Source organism: Podarcis erhardii, assembly GCF_964252035.2.
Source record: "Podarcis erhardii genome assembly, chromosome: 5".
In the NCBI taxonomy this organism is placed as follows: Eukaryota; Metazoa; Chordata; class Lepidosauria; order Squamata; family Lacertidae; genus Podarcis; species Podarcis erhardii.
The window spans coordinates 51,625,433-51,639,326 of record NC_138509.1 but is presented as its reverse complement, the minus strand read 5'-3'; the positions used below and the strand labels follow the sequence as shown (position 1 = coordinate 51,639,326).

Sequence of the window (13,894 nt, the reverse complement as noted above, 5' to 3'; positions counted from 1 at the left end):
TATCTCAGTCCAACACACACTCTTTTCTGTATGTAGTGCTCCCCTCCTCACCTTTCCCTCTGATTCACACCCATACCATGTGCTTCATTCTGTTTTTTTAGACAATAGAGCAGTTATTCATATTATATGCATGCCAATTCTGTTAGTTTTGTGATTCCGAGCTATACACATGGATTGAAAACGTACTGTACATCTAATTGTTAGATAAAGTTCATGCATTGTCCTTTAAGGACAGCATTCCACCTAAACTCTGTAACTTCCATCAGATGCATGCGTCAGCACTGTGACTGTGTGACAGAAGCAGCAAAATAGCACAGGTCATTGTCAATGCAGATTATTAAATACCTTTTGGAAATTACAAGTTCAAGAAACATTTGAACAGCCAGATTACAACTTTAGCTTTCTAAAAATGAGATAACTCATTTAGAGAGAGAAATTCCTCTTAACACCACTAAGCTTATCTGGCAGTTATTCTAGTACATAGCAGTGGCGTAGCGTGGGTTGTCAGCACCCGGGGCAAGGCAAGTAATTTGCGCCCCCTAACCCATGGATTTGCGCCCCCTAACCCATGGATTTGCGCCCCCTAACCCTAACCCCCAGATGTTGCGCCCGGTGCGGCCGGCCCCCCCTGCACCCCCACGCTACGCCACTGGTACATAGAGACATAGGCGGCCATTTTTATATTTGTCAAAACTAGAATGCTGGTGGAAGGTAGGAATTATGCTCTAAATCCCTTATCAGTAAAGGGACTATTTTGAACTGAGATAGAGGCCAGCAATGTTGGCTCCACACATCTGGTCACTGCAACATAAGCAAAGGCATCCCTAGCCATCTGTCTTGAAGGCTATACAGTAATAAATACTTTGTCAAAGGCTTCGTTTGGGGCACCTCAGGTGCTCACTGCCATATTCACCTGTGACTTGGTTTGTGCACGACTCTTTGCCCTGGGAGGAAAATGAGATTAAAGACCATTTTTGTATGTTTCTTTGTTTGGTCAAAATTGACTAAGGTGCCTAATTGTGCATGGGAAGGAGGTTGGGATCAAGGGAGCCCAATAGGATGTCTTTTGAGGATCAGATTTGCCTCTAGCTGCCTGTCTCCAGCATCTGCTTCTTTTATTACCTTTTTACTGCAGCCAGTATTTTATTGCTTTAAAACTACATTTAACTGTTTTCAAGTCATATTTAAAGAGGATCTGCTACATGATCTGTAGTATTTTCAGTCAAATGATCATTGAATTGTGTGTGGAGAGAAACAAACTCTTTTCTCTAATACAAAATAGCATTTTCAGCTTAACATAATTTCAGTTTAGTTCTAAAAGCTTTGCAGTAGGATCTTTAAAATGTCATTCTTGAAGCTACAGAGCATGCATATTAACACTGCAAAAAATTTTTTTAAACAAACTGTTACAATAAACTTTGACTTGAAACTCTGTAGGTCATCACTTTCTCTCTTTCTCTCCCTCACTCTTTCTGCTTGACTCCAGTGTTTTGTTTTTCTGGGGATAGATGATACATTGCAGAGTTCAGTAAAGGAGCAAATACTGGACGTGATTGGGTGAGGGCATCCCATAAACCCAAGATAGTTTTTGCTTTCTGATAGCAAAACTCTACTGAGAGTAAAATGAGGACAGTTGGGACAATATTAGTATTAATTAGTACTTAATATTCCAAATTTGCATTAGTCTGAGAGGATGGGTAAGTATCATGGCCCACACTTCATGTGTGTATCATACCTAGGTCAGTACTGTCTAGAACATAGAGTTAAATACTTTAAAGGTCAGTTAAATTAGGTATAATGCTTTTAGATAGGTTTTCTATAGCTGTTACCAGTGCCATCATAACTAGCTGAACAATAAAGTGCTTTTGGGTTTCAATTCCAGTATTTGCTTCATGGTATGTCATCTACACTATATTAAAGCATATATGTATGAGACATTTACCACTGGGCTCAGGGACACCTTAATTATTCAATTAATTAATCTAAACATGGTTTGGAGCTAAAAAATTTGCCCATAATCCATTAGGTCTAAAGTGCAAAGAGAGAGAGAGAGAGAGAGAGAGTGCTTTGCATGTTCCATGACTTATTAGTGCTGTGTTTATATTTCACAGTTCTGTGGCTGCTCTGTGTAAGCACAGAAACTTTTGTTGAGTGCTGAATTAAAAAGTTGTAAGATTATTTTTTTAAAAAATCAAGTTCCTGGACCTTATGGTCAGGAAAATCACTGCCAACATTTTGAATTTCCAAATGTTGACCAGAGAAGGAAAATACATTTATGGCTTGCATAGCACTTTGTCCCTTGCCATAACTCACAAAATAAACCGTTCAGGATAAGAAAATAGGTCTGTATTTATTAATTATTATAGAATTCAGCTTTTCTCAGCACTGAATTTTTTTTTTACATACTACCCTGGGCTTACTACTTGTTTTCTACAAGCCTCATGCTGATGACCTACTGTTTACTCAGCTATAAATCTATACCTGATGCAACACTAATCACACACGTCCTAAGAAACATCAGTTTCTCTTGTCCTTTATATAAAACTGATTTGCCTGAACCATACGAGACTGATTCTGATTTTGAAGCGATTTCTGTAAATGAATGGCAGCAAACAGTAACAACCGAAACACCACTTTCAGTAATGACGCTACATTTTGCCATCGCATGTTCTGGGTTTTCTTGGCCCGATGCTGTAGGGAAATCCTTTAGTTGTAAAGAAGAGTGGGTGTCAGGGAGGTGGAGGAAACTGAATTTGGGCACTGATCCCAATCCTATTAGGGACAACACTGGTAACGCAGACATGTATAGTTCTCTTCAGCACCTCAGAACAAGAACCCATCTTGAAGCTTGTTGGCTTCTTTATGGGCTTACCATTGCAGGCTATGTCTGTAATGACCAAATCCTTGAGCAAGGATCTGTGAAGTTGAGTTTGGTGAGAGGGGTTAGCATCTAGAGATCCTATCCATTGATCCATGAAGTGTATGCATGCACACACATGCTCCTCTACCCTTTGTCCTGCATGGCCTGCCAGAGCCTCCCACTGCCTCCCACCAACAGCATGGCGACTGATTCAGAAGGTCCCCATGGCATTGACAGGTAGAGCTCTGTGTGCTATTTGGAAAACACTGATCTGTAAGGCAAGATAATAGTACCTTGCATGCCGATGTGGAACATATAATGGGATCTCCTAAATATTAGCACCACTCTGTTAATATAATCTTGCTTATTTCCCATGGGTTGGTAAAAAAATATATGCTGCTTTGAACTGTTGATATGGTAACATTGCCTCCTTTCTGCCTAAAGGGACTAATTAAAGAGTAAGACATAAAGAACATGAAATAGTTCAGGCCAGTGGACTACATCAATTTCTCGCTAATAGATTTCCAGTTTTTATTACTTTAGGTAGGAGGCTTCTAGCAAGGTTCTGTTTAGAGCCCACCAATTACTCTTTTTTATCTTTTAACTTGCCTTAATAAAGCATGGTTTGCTGTTGCTTGCCATCTCGCACTTTCTCTTTCCTTTTATTTTCTGCTCTGTGCTTTGTTGCTTTAATTCATAGGGTTTTACATGCATGGCTGTCTTAGTTTCTAGCATGTATTGATCAGCAGGCTAATGTGGTTAAAATTCTCCACTGCCCTAACAATTGACTTTGCTGTGTGGAACGTGGGGCAGAACCTTAATCTCATTTTTTATTATTATTTTTTGGGGGGAAGGGAAAAGTTATTAATCTGTTCTGTTCCAGAAAACTTTAGGAATTGACAAGAGCAAGTTGCTTGGGTTTCCTAGCTAATCCTTTCCAAAATGTGACCCATTCTATTTATTTACTTATTATAAAAATATTTATATACCACTAAATCCTAAGAGCATATCAAAGCAGTTTACAACATTAAAATGATTTTTAAAAAAATGATTTATAAAAGCATAAAAAGTTAAAAACAATTCAAGGGGGGGATGAGAGCTAAATTTGGAAGCTGCCTTATACAATTTGCTCCATTTTGACCAGTATTGTTTACACTGCCTTGGCAGCAGCTTCCAGACAGAGGTCTCTCCTAGTCCTACCTGGAGATACCAGGGATTGAACCTGGGACCTCATAGAATAAAGTGCAAATGTATCATTAAAGGTGCACTGACAGAGCATCAGTGAAGCGAAATGGAGATTGTGACATGAAACTAATGCTGGGTGGAATGCCCTCTGAAGTGGACATAGTCCACTCACTTGGATTTGAAAGTGTTAACTCTCAGATTACAGATGACTGGGTGATAGTGTTACTTTACTGGACTTTTATAATTACACCAGTGGAAAATTGCGCCAGCTGACCTTTATAATTCTACATATGGGTCAGCTTGGAATCAATCACTTAAGCCCTGACACCTGATGGGGGCATTGGTCAGTTTCAACACAGGGTCAACTGGCCACATACGATTACTTGCCTCTCAGCCTCAGCTTAGAGTCTCATGCTAACAGACGTGAACTTCAGTTGAGAAAGGTGCCTTGTATTACTCCAACATGAGTGCTTTGGGCAAAAATGAAAAAGATCAAAACGTCGTGTTTGCTGTGACCGGTTTTTAGAATCCGTTTGCCCTGTGGGAAACTGCTCCAGAGGACGCATTCATTGTATGCCTAATATTTTTATTCTGCCACTAGACGTGTCTTCTGAATATTAGGCAGTAGGTGCAATGCATAGATGTTGTTCTTTATATAAGTTGGATAAGACAGGGTGCCCACTGGCCTGATTTAATAGCATTGATAATTTTTGTGAAATTCTTAACCGTTTTCTGATTGTTTCTCTTTACAATGATACCTGTTGTTGCTTTGTTTGTGCACTCCACGCCTAACCAAGATTTAAGTTTTCTTTTGAAGTTCTTTTAATTTCTATAAATTAAAGTAGAAGCCAAACGATTCCTTCTCCCACCCCACCCTTTACGAAATAAAATAAAATAAATGAATGTGTGATAATCCACAACCTGCAGGTTATACAACCAGTTATTCTTGTTAATTTGGACGGTATTTCTGTTCATCTTCCTTTTCCTTCATTTCCCACTTTTATTCTTCCTGTTACTCTTTCCTCTTTTTTGTGTCTGTGTGACGTTGATTTTTTTGTTTGTTTTTGTTTTCACACGGTGTGGTTCTAAACAGAAACAAGCAGGAGTGGTAGATCCTCGGCTACAGTTGGTCGCAAAGGTGGGGTTTCTTCCAAGGCAGGCAGGGAGATATTCCAGAAGCGAGACTCCAGAGTCAGTCTTTCAGAATGCTTGGTGCCAACTGAGAGGAAGTATCTGCCTAATTTTGGTTTGTAGGGGAACGAGAATGTAAAAGCTAAGAATAAATTCACCTGGTGCTAAAAGAACATAAAATTGATGGCTTTTAAAATAAATAAAAAACTACCTAAATGGTACAAAGTGCAAATTCTGCTAGTTAGGAGAAAGACGGATTCCATAATCGTTGTCCAGAGGTAGACAGCACCATTATAATAATTGGGTATAGCTAAACAGAGCCCGGCATAGTTGGTTGATGGCTCTTTGCTTTAGGGTTATTATTTTCCCCCTCCAAATAGTGTCTTTGCCCTTCATTCACAGATTACTCTCTCCCTATTTCTAGGAGAAAAAAAAAGTGCGTTCGCTACATACAAGGTGAAGGCAGCTGCGTCAGCCCACCCTCTTCAGATGGAAGCCTACTAGACTCTCCACCGTCTTCTCCCAACATGCTAGCCTCCCCCACAAGAGACTCAAAACCACAGACTGAACAAACCCAACCTCTCTCGCTCACATTGAAACCCGACCCACTCTCACACCTCTCGATGATGCCACCCCCGCCGTCCTCCATAGCCCTGACTGAAAGCTCCACTAGCAAATCCAGCGGTCTGCCTGCTAGTAATTGTCAGAACGGGGCACTGGACCATCAGTCTGCCACTTTACCGCAGTCCGCGCCGTCCTCCTCTTCGCTAGCGCAACCCTCGACATCCTCCTTGCATTCCCATAATTCTTTGGCTGGGACACAGCCTCAGCCACTGTCACTCGTCACCAAGTCTTTAGAATAGCTTTAGCCTCTTGTAGCCGTTTTTAAATTTTATTTCATTTCTTTTTGTGTCAAGATTTCTCCCCTCCCCCCTTTTTTCTGTTTATATATTTTTTAAAAATTTGTGCCATATGGCTGGCTACATTAGTTGATGTGTATCGAGTTCATTGGTCAATATTTGACCCATCCTTATTTCAATTTGTTTCCCTTTTTAAATATGTAGATGGAGAAAAAAAAAGCCTCATGATTCTGCCAAAATTTTTATCAACAGCTGTTTAAAGTCTTTGTAGCGTTTAAAATATATATATATATAAATATATATATACATAACTGTTATGTAGTTCCAATAGCTTAGTTTCAAAGACTGATTTTAAAAATGAAAAAAAGAAGCAATTTTGAAGCAGCCCTTGCCGAAGGCGTTGGTTCTTTATTATTTGTATTAAATACGAGCTTGCGAACCAATCATTTTACATCTGGTTTTTAAAACTTTTTAAGGGCACAATGAATGCAGTGCCGCTATTTTTTCCCCGTTTTTTTTTCCTTTGTGTGATATAACTTTTCTTGTGATGTTACTTGTTATTGTTTAAATGTACAGAAACAAAGGGTTAAAATGTGTTAATATACCTTGTTCCATGGTGTTGTTCTTTTTTGGGGGAGGGAACGCTACTCAACAATTAAAAAGTATCACAACGCTATTGGACCAGTAGTATTTATTGCTTTAGAGATTGCTTGTTGTATCTGTATGTTTGTCCATTTTTTAAAAGAAATGCTTTCCTTTCTTTTTTTCCTTGAAACATTGTGTAAAGGTCTTTCCCCCCCCCCTTAGTGTAAGCAACATATATATAACAACTCATTTGTACAAGGTTTTTAAGTTTATATATAAATGTGTATATATATATTTTTGTTGGCTTCTTTTTTATTTTGTTTTAATTTCTTCCTTTTTTTCTGTCACACAGTTGCCACCAAATGGACATTTGCAGATGGATCAATAGTGTAAAAAAAAAAAAAAAAAAGCTTTAAAAGCCATTACATGAAATAAGACTTGAAAATTTAGCACGGGACTTTTTATCAGTTCTGTTGGAAAAACAGCAGAATTTCCCATTCAGAACTGCAGATGACTTCCCCTGCCACTTGTAGGCTGTGAGCAAAAAATTTTATGTGCCAAAATTCTCAGTGATTTTCTCCTTTCCCGACAATTTTTATGCTGTATTTTTTTTTTGGTTCATCCTGTTTTGCTGTGATGTTGCATAGGTAGATATGTATGTAGTTTTTAATGTCACCTATTACAGACGTGTTTGGTAGCAGATTGTCCAGAAAGCATTTTAAAATGAAGAGGTATAAACCCTAAAGGGCCAAATTCTGTATATTAGATTATTCATAAAATGAAAAATCAGACTGCCACTTTTATGTACACTTAATACATACAGGTAGGTAGCAAACTTTAAAAAAAAAAACCCTAGGCATGTTGATGTTGCAAATTTTTTAAAAGAAGATAAATGCTGTATAAAGCTGAAAAAAATGTTCATCTGTTCATCCAGTGCCATTGTAGTTGACATGAAGCGATTGTAAAACTGTCTCCAGTTTTCTTCTCTGGTTTATTAAGATGCTAACTATGACATTTTTTGTGAATCCTTTGAATGTTTCCTAACAGTTGTGATGTTACTGTTCCGTTTTATTGCTCTTATTCCGATTTTTCATTTCTAATGGTTTGGAAGCCATTTTTGTAATGAATAAATGTCCATGCTGTACAGTATCTGTAGCATGCAGTTCTGGATTAATAAAAGCAACTTAGTACGTGCAGATGGACTTGCAGCTCATTTACCTAGAGGTTTTACTTAACCCCCAGCACCTCCGCCAAGAAGGCTTTTGACAGGATGTGTTTTTATCTCTTTCAGGAAAAGCAGCTTTAAAAAATGCTGAATAAACCAACATAGAGGTTGGGCAGGTTGCTAAGTATTTTGTGACTGCCTAGTCCTGAGGTTATTTTATAATGTTTCAGATCAGAGGAGCATAGGATTGACTCAAGACCATTTAGACACTGTGTTTATTCACCAAACACAGATAGGTAATATTCACTGAGAGATTGTGTCTCACCCAAAATACACAATCTGAACTAAATTTGGATACTTTAGCCTCTAGGCCAGGAGCAGCCAACTTACGTTCTCATCTTGGCCACTAGCCATGCAACAACCTCTGGAGGGCATCCATGGTGGTTCTCTCTGCTCTAGAGTAAGCATAGGGCAACCATAATCTGAAAAGGGGTATAGCTTCTGTTGCTGTAAGAGATCTGAAAAGAACCCAGCTGCCTCTTGGCAGGTTTCAAGAAGCATCTTAGAGGGAAAGCACAACCACACCTAGGATCCCGCTTTCCACAGTTCCTTGCAGTATGCAAACAAAAGAACAAAAAAGGGAGAGGTGTAAGCTTCAGGTGAACATGGAGCGTACGTATTTCTTAGATGGAATAGAGTTCCCTTTTCTTATATTACAAGGAGCAGGGGAAAGTAAATGAGAGAAAACTTGCTAAGATGCTCTTCAGTGCCTCTTGAAATGTACATATTATCCCACAATGTTGCAAGGATATGGGAAAAATGATAATGCCATTCTACTCCTCCATACAGCTCTTGAAAAGAAGTCCCTCAGGAATCCTGTCTCTCTTTTTTTGAAATTTGGACACCCTTTTCACCCACAGTTCTTCCCCACTGCAGTAAATTTTGTTGTGAAAAACTTGGAGCAAATATCTCTCTCCCATCTTTGCAGACAAGATCATCTCTAGAATTCCGCTGCCATTCATTTGAGGATTTTAATTATTGGCACAACCATACGTCTTCCTATGCCTGTTGAATGGAATCTCCAGCTTCCCTTCTCTGCAAGGACAGAATGCATTTGAAGCACATACAGTGCTAAGAATTATTGTAGCCAGGAATTTGTAGATACTTAGTAGGCTAAATTCAGCTTACATTATGTGCATTTCAATTCTTCTGACACATGCTTTCCCATCAACTAAAACTTATGTGGCTCCTCAGTTCTAAGAGCTGCCCAACTTTGGACACTGTTGTTTGGAGAACAGCACACATTTGAATAATGTACATATCCTTTACTTGGCAGTATGTTGTGTTTTCTTCTTAATGTTGCATTATCTGCATGACATTATTTTCTCAATAAAAAGGATTACTGTATCTTTTTTGCAACTTGTAGCCATTTGTAAACACCAATAACTCATGTAGCTGAGAGAAGATGTACTTGAGAGACATTAGAATTGCCATATTGTTTGAGAGCAAAAAATGTACTGAGGGAAACACTGGAACATCTGAATTTCTTAGTCTTGCACCTTTTTTTTTGCAGATCGACAATAGATTAAACGGTAGAGGAATGGTGGGATGAAAAAAAAGTATTAATCTCATGTTTTTCCTCCCAATCAGAAACTTAAAACATACAAGGAAGAATAATTTCTGTCCCATATTTCTTACTGCCCTATACTGAAAGCTTAAACAAGTAAGGATATAAAACAAAATGAAATTTAAAAAATCACCTCTAAACTAAATCAGACAAACCTATATAAATTGGACACACATACATACTTTTACAAATATTATTCTATTTGTGCTATGTTGTATAGTTTGTTTCATATTATCTCATTTTACTTGGCAGGGATGCCATACCTATTATTACTGTTGCTGCTGCTGCTGTTTTATCAATCGTTTTATACAAAAAAGTAAATTTCAGAGTGCCTTGATTAAATTTCCATAGTGGTATGCCTGGCAAAAATGTAGCAGGCACAACATTTGCTATATCTCTTAAGTGGGAAAAGCTTTACTTGATAAACCTCTGCTCTACACAGTTTTTAAAAGCACAGGGCCCTGCCAGGAAATTGTGGTGGCCGTGTTTTGTTGGAGCTTTGAGACCAATAAAAGTGCAACTAGAACAAAGTAAAGTTCACATAGTGGCTATTTCTAAACATTATGTGAAATTCAGCCCCTTAAGGTTGTTAAGTTGCAAAGACAGCTAAAGCCACCCTGTTATCTGCTGGTCCACAGCCCAAATCCTCTTCCAACATCCTTTAATTTTGCTTTTTCTACCTGCTTCCGGACTTTATCCCCAACCCTGCTCCTGCTTTTGCAGGCAGAGGACCACACTGACCCAAAGTCAACTCTCCAATGACATTTTTTTTTCTCCAATAGGGCACAAAAACTTGTTCACTGCTTACTCTGCACTCTTCCACTACCTTGCCTTTTGTTCCTTGTCCAGTGGAGTAATTTTATCATATTAAGATGCAAAGGACTAGGGCTGTCCTCACCCACATCTCTAAGGCTGATCTTGCACATGCCACCTGAGTCGGGCTGCAGTATTTAATTGATTAATCAATACACACCTTTTAATCAACTAAATGATGCCCCCAATTAACCAGACAGTAGATTTTTACAAATGGCAAATTATTTTTATTCCAAGTACTTCTCAAAACTGCAGAGGGCAAACCTCATCTTAAAAGAGGCATCCTGTCTTACATTGAAGGTGCTGCCTCTCCTAAGATGATACCTGCTACATGCAACAATTTATCTAAGAACAACAAAAGTATGCTCCTCAATTTAAGTATACTGCATCTGCATTTACGCATATGTAATTGCTCAGCTGAAATTCACAAGATTAGTTAAAATGTAATCAGATTGCAGCCCTACTTTTGAGCCACTCTCCTGATTCTGGTATGTGTGTGGTAAAAAGAGTCATTCAGTCTTAACTGCAGTAGTGTGAGGCTCTTCTGCCACTTACTGCCAATTGAAGAAGCAGATGTGTGCATTTCAACTTTCCTGGATTATTGTTTAAGCTATGAATATATACACTCTTATCTGAAGCAGAGCAATAGGAGTCATTCTTCAGCAAAGGCTAGTAAAGGAATGGTTTTTCTGCACCAGTTAGAGGAGATGTGGTGACATTTAAGATATAATGGGAAAGGGGAAATCTAAAAAAGGCATTAACAGACACTTGACAGGTTGGGGTTTTAGTAAAAAAATTATTAGAAGCCTCTTTCGCCTCTCATTGCTCACTGGATTTCTTCCACCCCTTGCAGTATAAGCACATGAGGATCAGGCTGGATTACTGAGGTGTCCTGCCTCAGTTACAGATTGTTACACCAGCTGCCTCCAAACTGCATTTCCTAGCCGTGGTCACCGCCCAATTGCTCACCCTGACTTCTGGCAGTGTGGAATTAAGTCAGTTGATGGTAGTGGGTCTGAGAAGTAAATTTTAGGGGGGGGACTGTTTGGCTTGTTCCATAGGTTGCAAACAACATGGGGGGGGGCCTTGAGTAGGGAGTCCAGAAGGTATTTACAGTGGTACCTCAGGTTAAGAACTTAATTCGTTCCAGAGGTCCATTCTTAACCTGAAACTGTTCTTAACCTGAGGTACCACTTTAGCTAATGGGGCATCCTGCTGCCGCCGCGTTGCTGCCGCGTGATTTTTGTTCTCATCCTGAAGCAAAGTTCTTAGCCCAAGGTACTACTTCTGGGTTAGCAGAGTCTGTAACCTGAAGTGTCTGTAACCCGAGGTACCACTGTATTTATGCATTTATTTATAAGAGTTATTCTCCGCTTTCTGAGAAAACCCTCCACAAGACACCTTACAACATTTTTAAATGCAAATCTACTTTCATAAAACCATTTAAAGCCCCTAGTCATCATCAATAATAATTGGGGGAGGGGTGGCTAGCACAAAACAATAATAACTGAGCTATATCCCTACTCTCATTTATAATCTGAAATTAAAAGCTTTCAAGAACTAACAGGCTTTAAAAGCTGCCTTCTTAAAAGACCCGAGACATGTAGCCCACCTTATCTTTGTAGGGATTGCAGGTGTTTGGGGCTTTAAAGGTAAAAATTGGCATTGTGAACGGGGCCCAGAAATGCAGTTAGTGTGGCAAATTTTGACTGCCTGCTTCTCACCTATAGCCTGGGAGCCATTTTTTGTTGAAGCTTCTGAAACATCTTCCATGGCAGCCCTACACAGAGCACATTACAGTAAGCCTGGTGTGGTTTGAGGTGAGATTTGAATTCTTCAGTCAGGACTCCCAAGTAACATACCAATCAAAGCTGGTAAAAGGCACTCCTGGCTACCGTTGTCACTTGAGGTTTCCCAGCCAGCAAGGTGTTTAGTAGCACCACCAAATGTTAAACTTAATCCTTCAAGGGGAGTAAACCCCGTCAAGGACAGATTGAAATCCATACAGACTTGCCAGATCTCCCACTCAAAGTATCTTGGATTAAGCAGTCTCCCAGCCCTTCCAGAAGCTTCCTGATGTTGACTGTCCACGCCGTTCAGAACAAAGATCAGTCATAGGTTGCAGCCTAGCACAGAGTCACCTGTACAAGCCAAACAGCGAAATACATTTTACTCATTTGTTAAATGTAGATTTAAATTGGCTCTCTGACCAATTTAAAGTCTCCTCACTCTCATATCTACACCAGAGTTGTCTTTAAGTTAATAATGGTGCAGATTAGACATGTAAATTAATAGTTATATGACCCATAGCTGACCTACTCACAGTCTCTCTCACGTCTTAATTCCAGGAGTGTGGCAGGAATGCAATTTTTGCCAACCCAATAGTTTACATTTAGTGGGGGTTTTTCCAGTTCATTCAGTGGACTAAATTCCTGTCTAATGTTCACTTGGGGAAATAGTGTTCCCCCCCCCCCAACAGTGGTCAGTGATTTTGTAGTGGGGTTTAGAATGGAAGCTGGGAAAACAGTGTTGTTTCAGAAAATAAACTCACAGGCAGCTGCTAACCTATAAGATCCAACTATGATCTGAGTCAATCAGAAGATATTGATGCCAGAGTTAATTGATCTCTCAGGTTTGACAAGTTGACGTCTATATATGAACTTGGAAACCATTGTTTGTTTAAACCACTTTGTGAGGACAAGCCAGGAGCAAACAGGTTTCAAAACTTGGCGTGTTCATTATTTAGAGTTTTGAAGCCACTTTCATAGCTCTGCAAGCACCTACAGCTAACTCTTATTTTCTGCAGGTCTCTCTTCTTCCTGTGGGCCAATGAGGCTCAGCGGTACTTTGAGTTGCTTAGTAAGGAAAAGTTTCTTCTGCTTTACTTCTGTAGGTTTGCTTTGTAAGCTTGTCAGCAGCAAATATTCCTATCAGATGGGAAACTGAAAATAAAACACTGAAGCAAAAGATGGACAAGCTAGGACAGTTGTCATTTTAATGAAACTTTGAGTTGAAAGGTGCTTTGAGATTAAAGGGAAAGGGTGTAAAATATTAAATAACTAAAAAAGATGCATATAAATCAATATCATATTTGGTTCAGGCTGATGATGCAGTAGTCAACAGAGGAACAGAGGAAATCTGGAATTAGAATTGTCTAAAACTCACAAGCCCACAATGGACAAAACAAGTGAAATTGGAGATGTTCCTGTATCAGGTCTGAGAAACTGAAATGGTTGTAATACCAAGCAGTGGGTTTTTTCTGGGGGGGGGGGGACACAGGGGGACGCATACCCCTAAACATTTTGTGAATCTAAGTTTGGCCTCATTGAGGGGCAGCATTTCAATATGAGTAGGAAAATGAGAGTACCCCTAAACATTTATTTATTTTTTTGGGGGGAAAGCACTGGTACCAAGTGTCAGTGGGGCTTTAGAGAAGTACTTTGACACTGAGCTGACAATGTCAATGGGGAGGCAATCAGATACAGAGAATAATAAAAGGGAGATCTAATGATTAGTGGGAACCAATTTTTTCCTACTTACGAGTGTCTTAATGAAAGCATATTGGGGGCATACCAGCAGAGAACTGAAACCTAGCACAGGAGCCATTTTGAGATCACCTGTAGTTTGGGTGTCAGGTGAAGTTTGTGCCATTCACATCTCCTGTGACA

General features: G+C 39.3%; 1 protein-coding gene and 1 long non-coding RNA gene across 37 annotated transcripts in view; both read left to right on the top strand.

Annotated features, from left to right (window-relative positions):
* Nucleotides 1-8,401, top strand: part of TCF7L2 (transcription factor 7 like 2) — a 203,631-nt gene extending 195,230 nt beyond the window's left edge. For 17 of the 36 annotated variants that reach the window (XM_081863050.1, XM_081863076.1, XM_081863077.1 and 14 more), the window contains one exon: nt 5,601-8,401. In XM_081863050.1, the coding sequence (XP_081719176.1) occupies nt 5,601-6,039 (439 nt within the window). In that variant the 3' untranslated portion in view covers nt 6,040-8,401. The remainder of the gene's footprint in view (nt 1-5,600) is intronic. The other 19 variants (XM_081863069.1, XM_081863055.1, XM_081863070.1 and 16 more) reach the window with 4 other exon arrangements.
* On the top strand, nt 6-4,516 carry LOC309342535. Its single transcript, XR_014156886.1, has 2 exons — nt 6-486; nt 663-4,516. It is a non-coding gene; the product is annotated as an uncharacterized lncRNA (long non-coding RNA).
* Nucleotides 8,402-13,894: the final 5,493 nt, after the last annotated feature.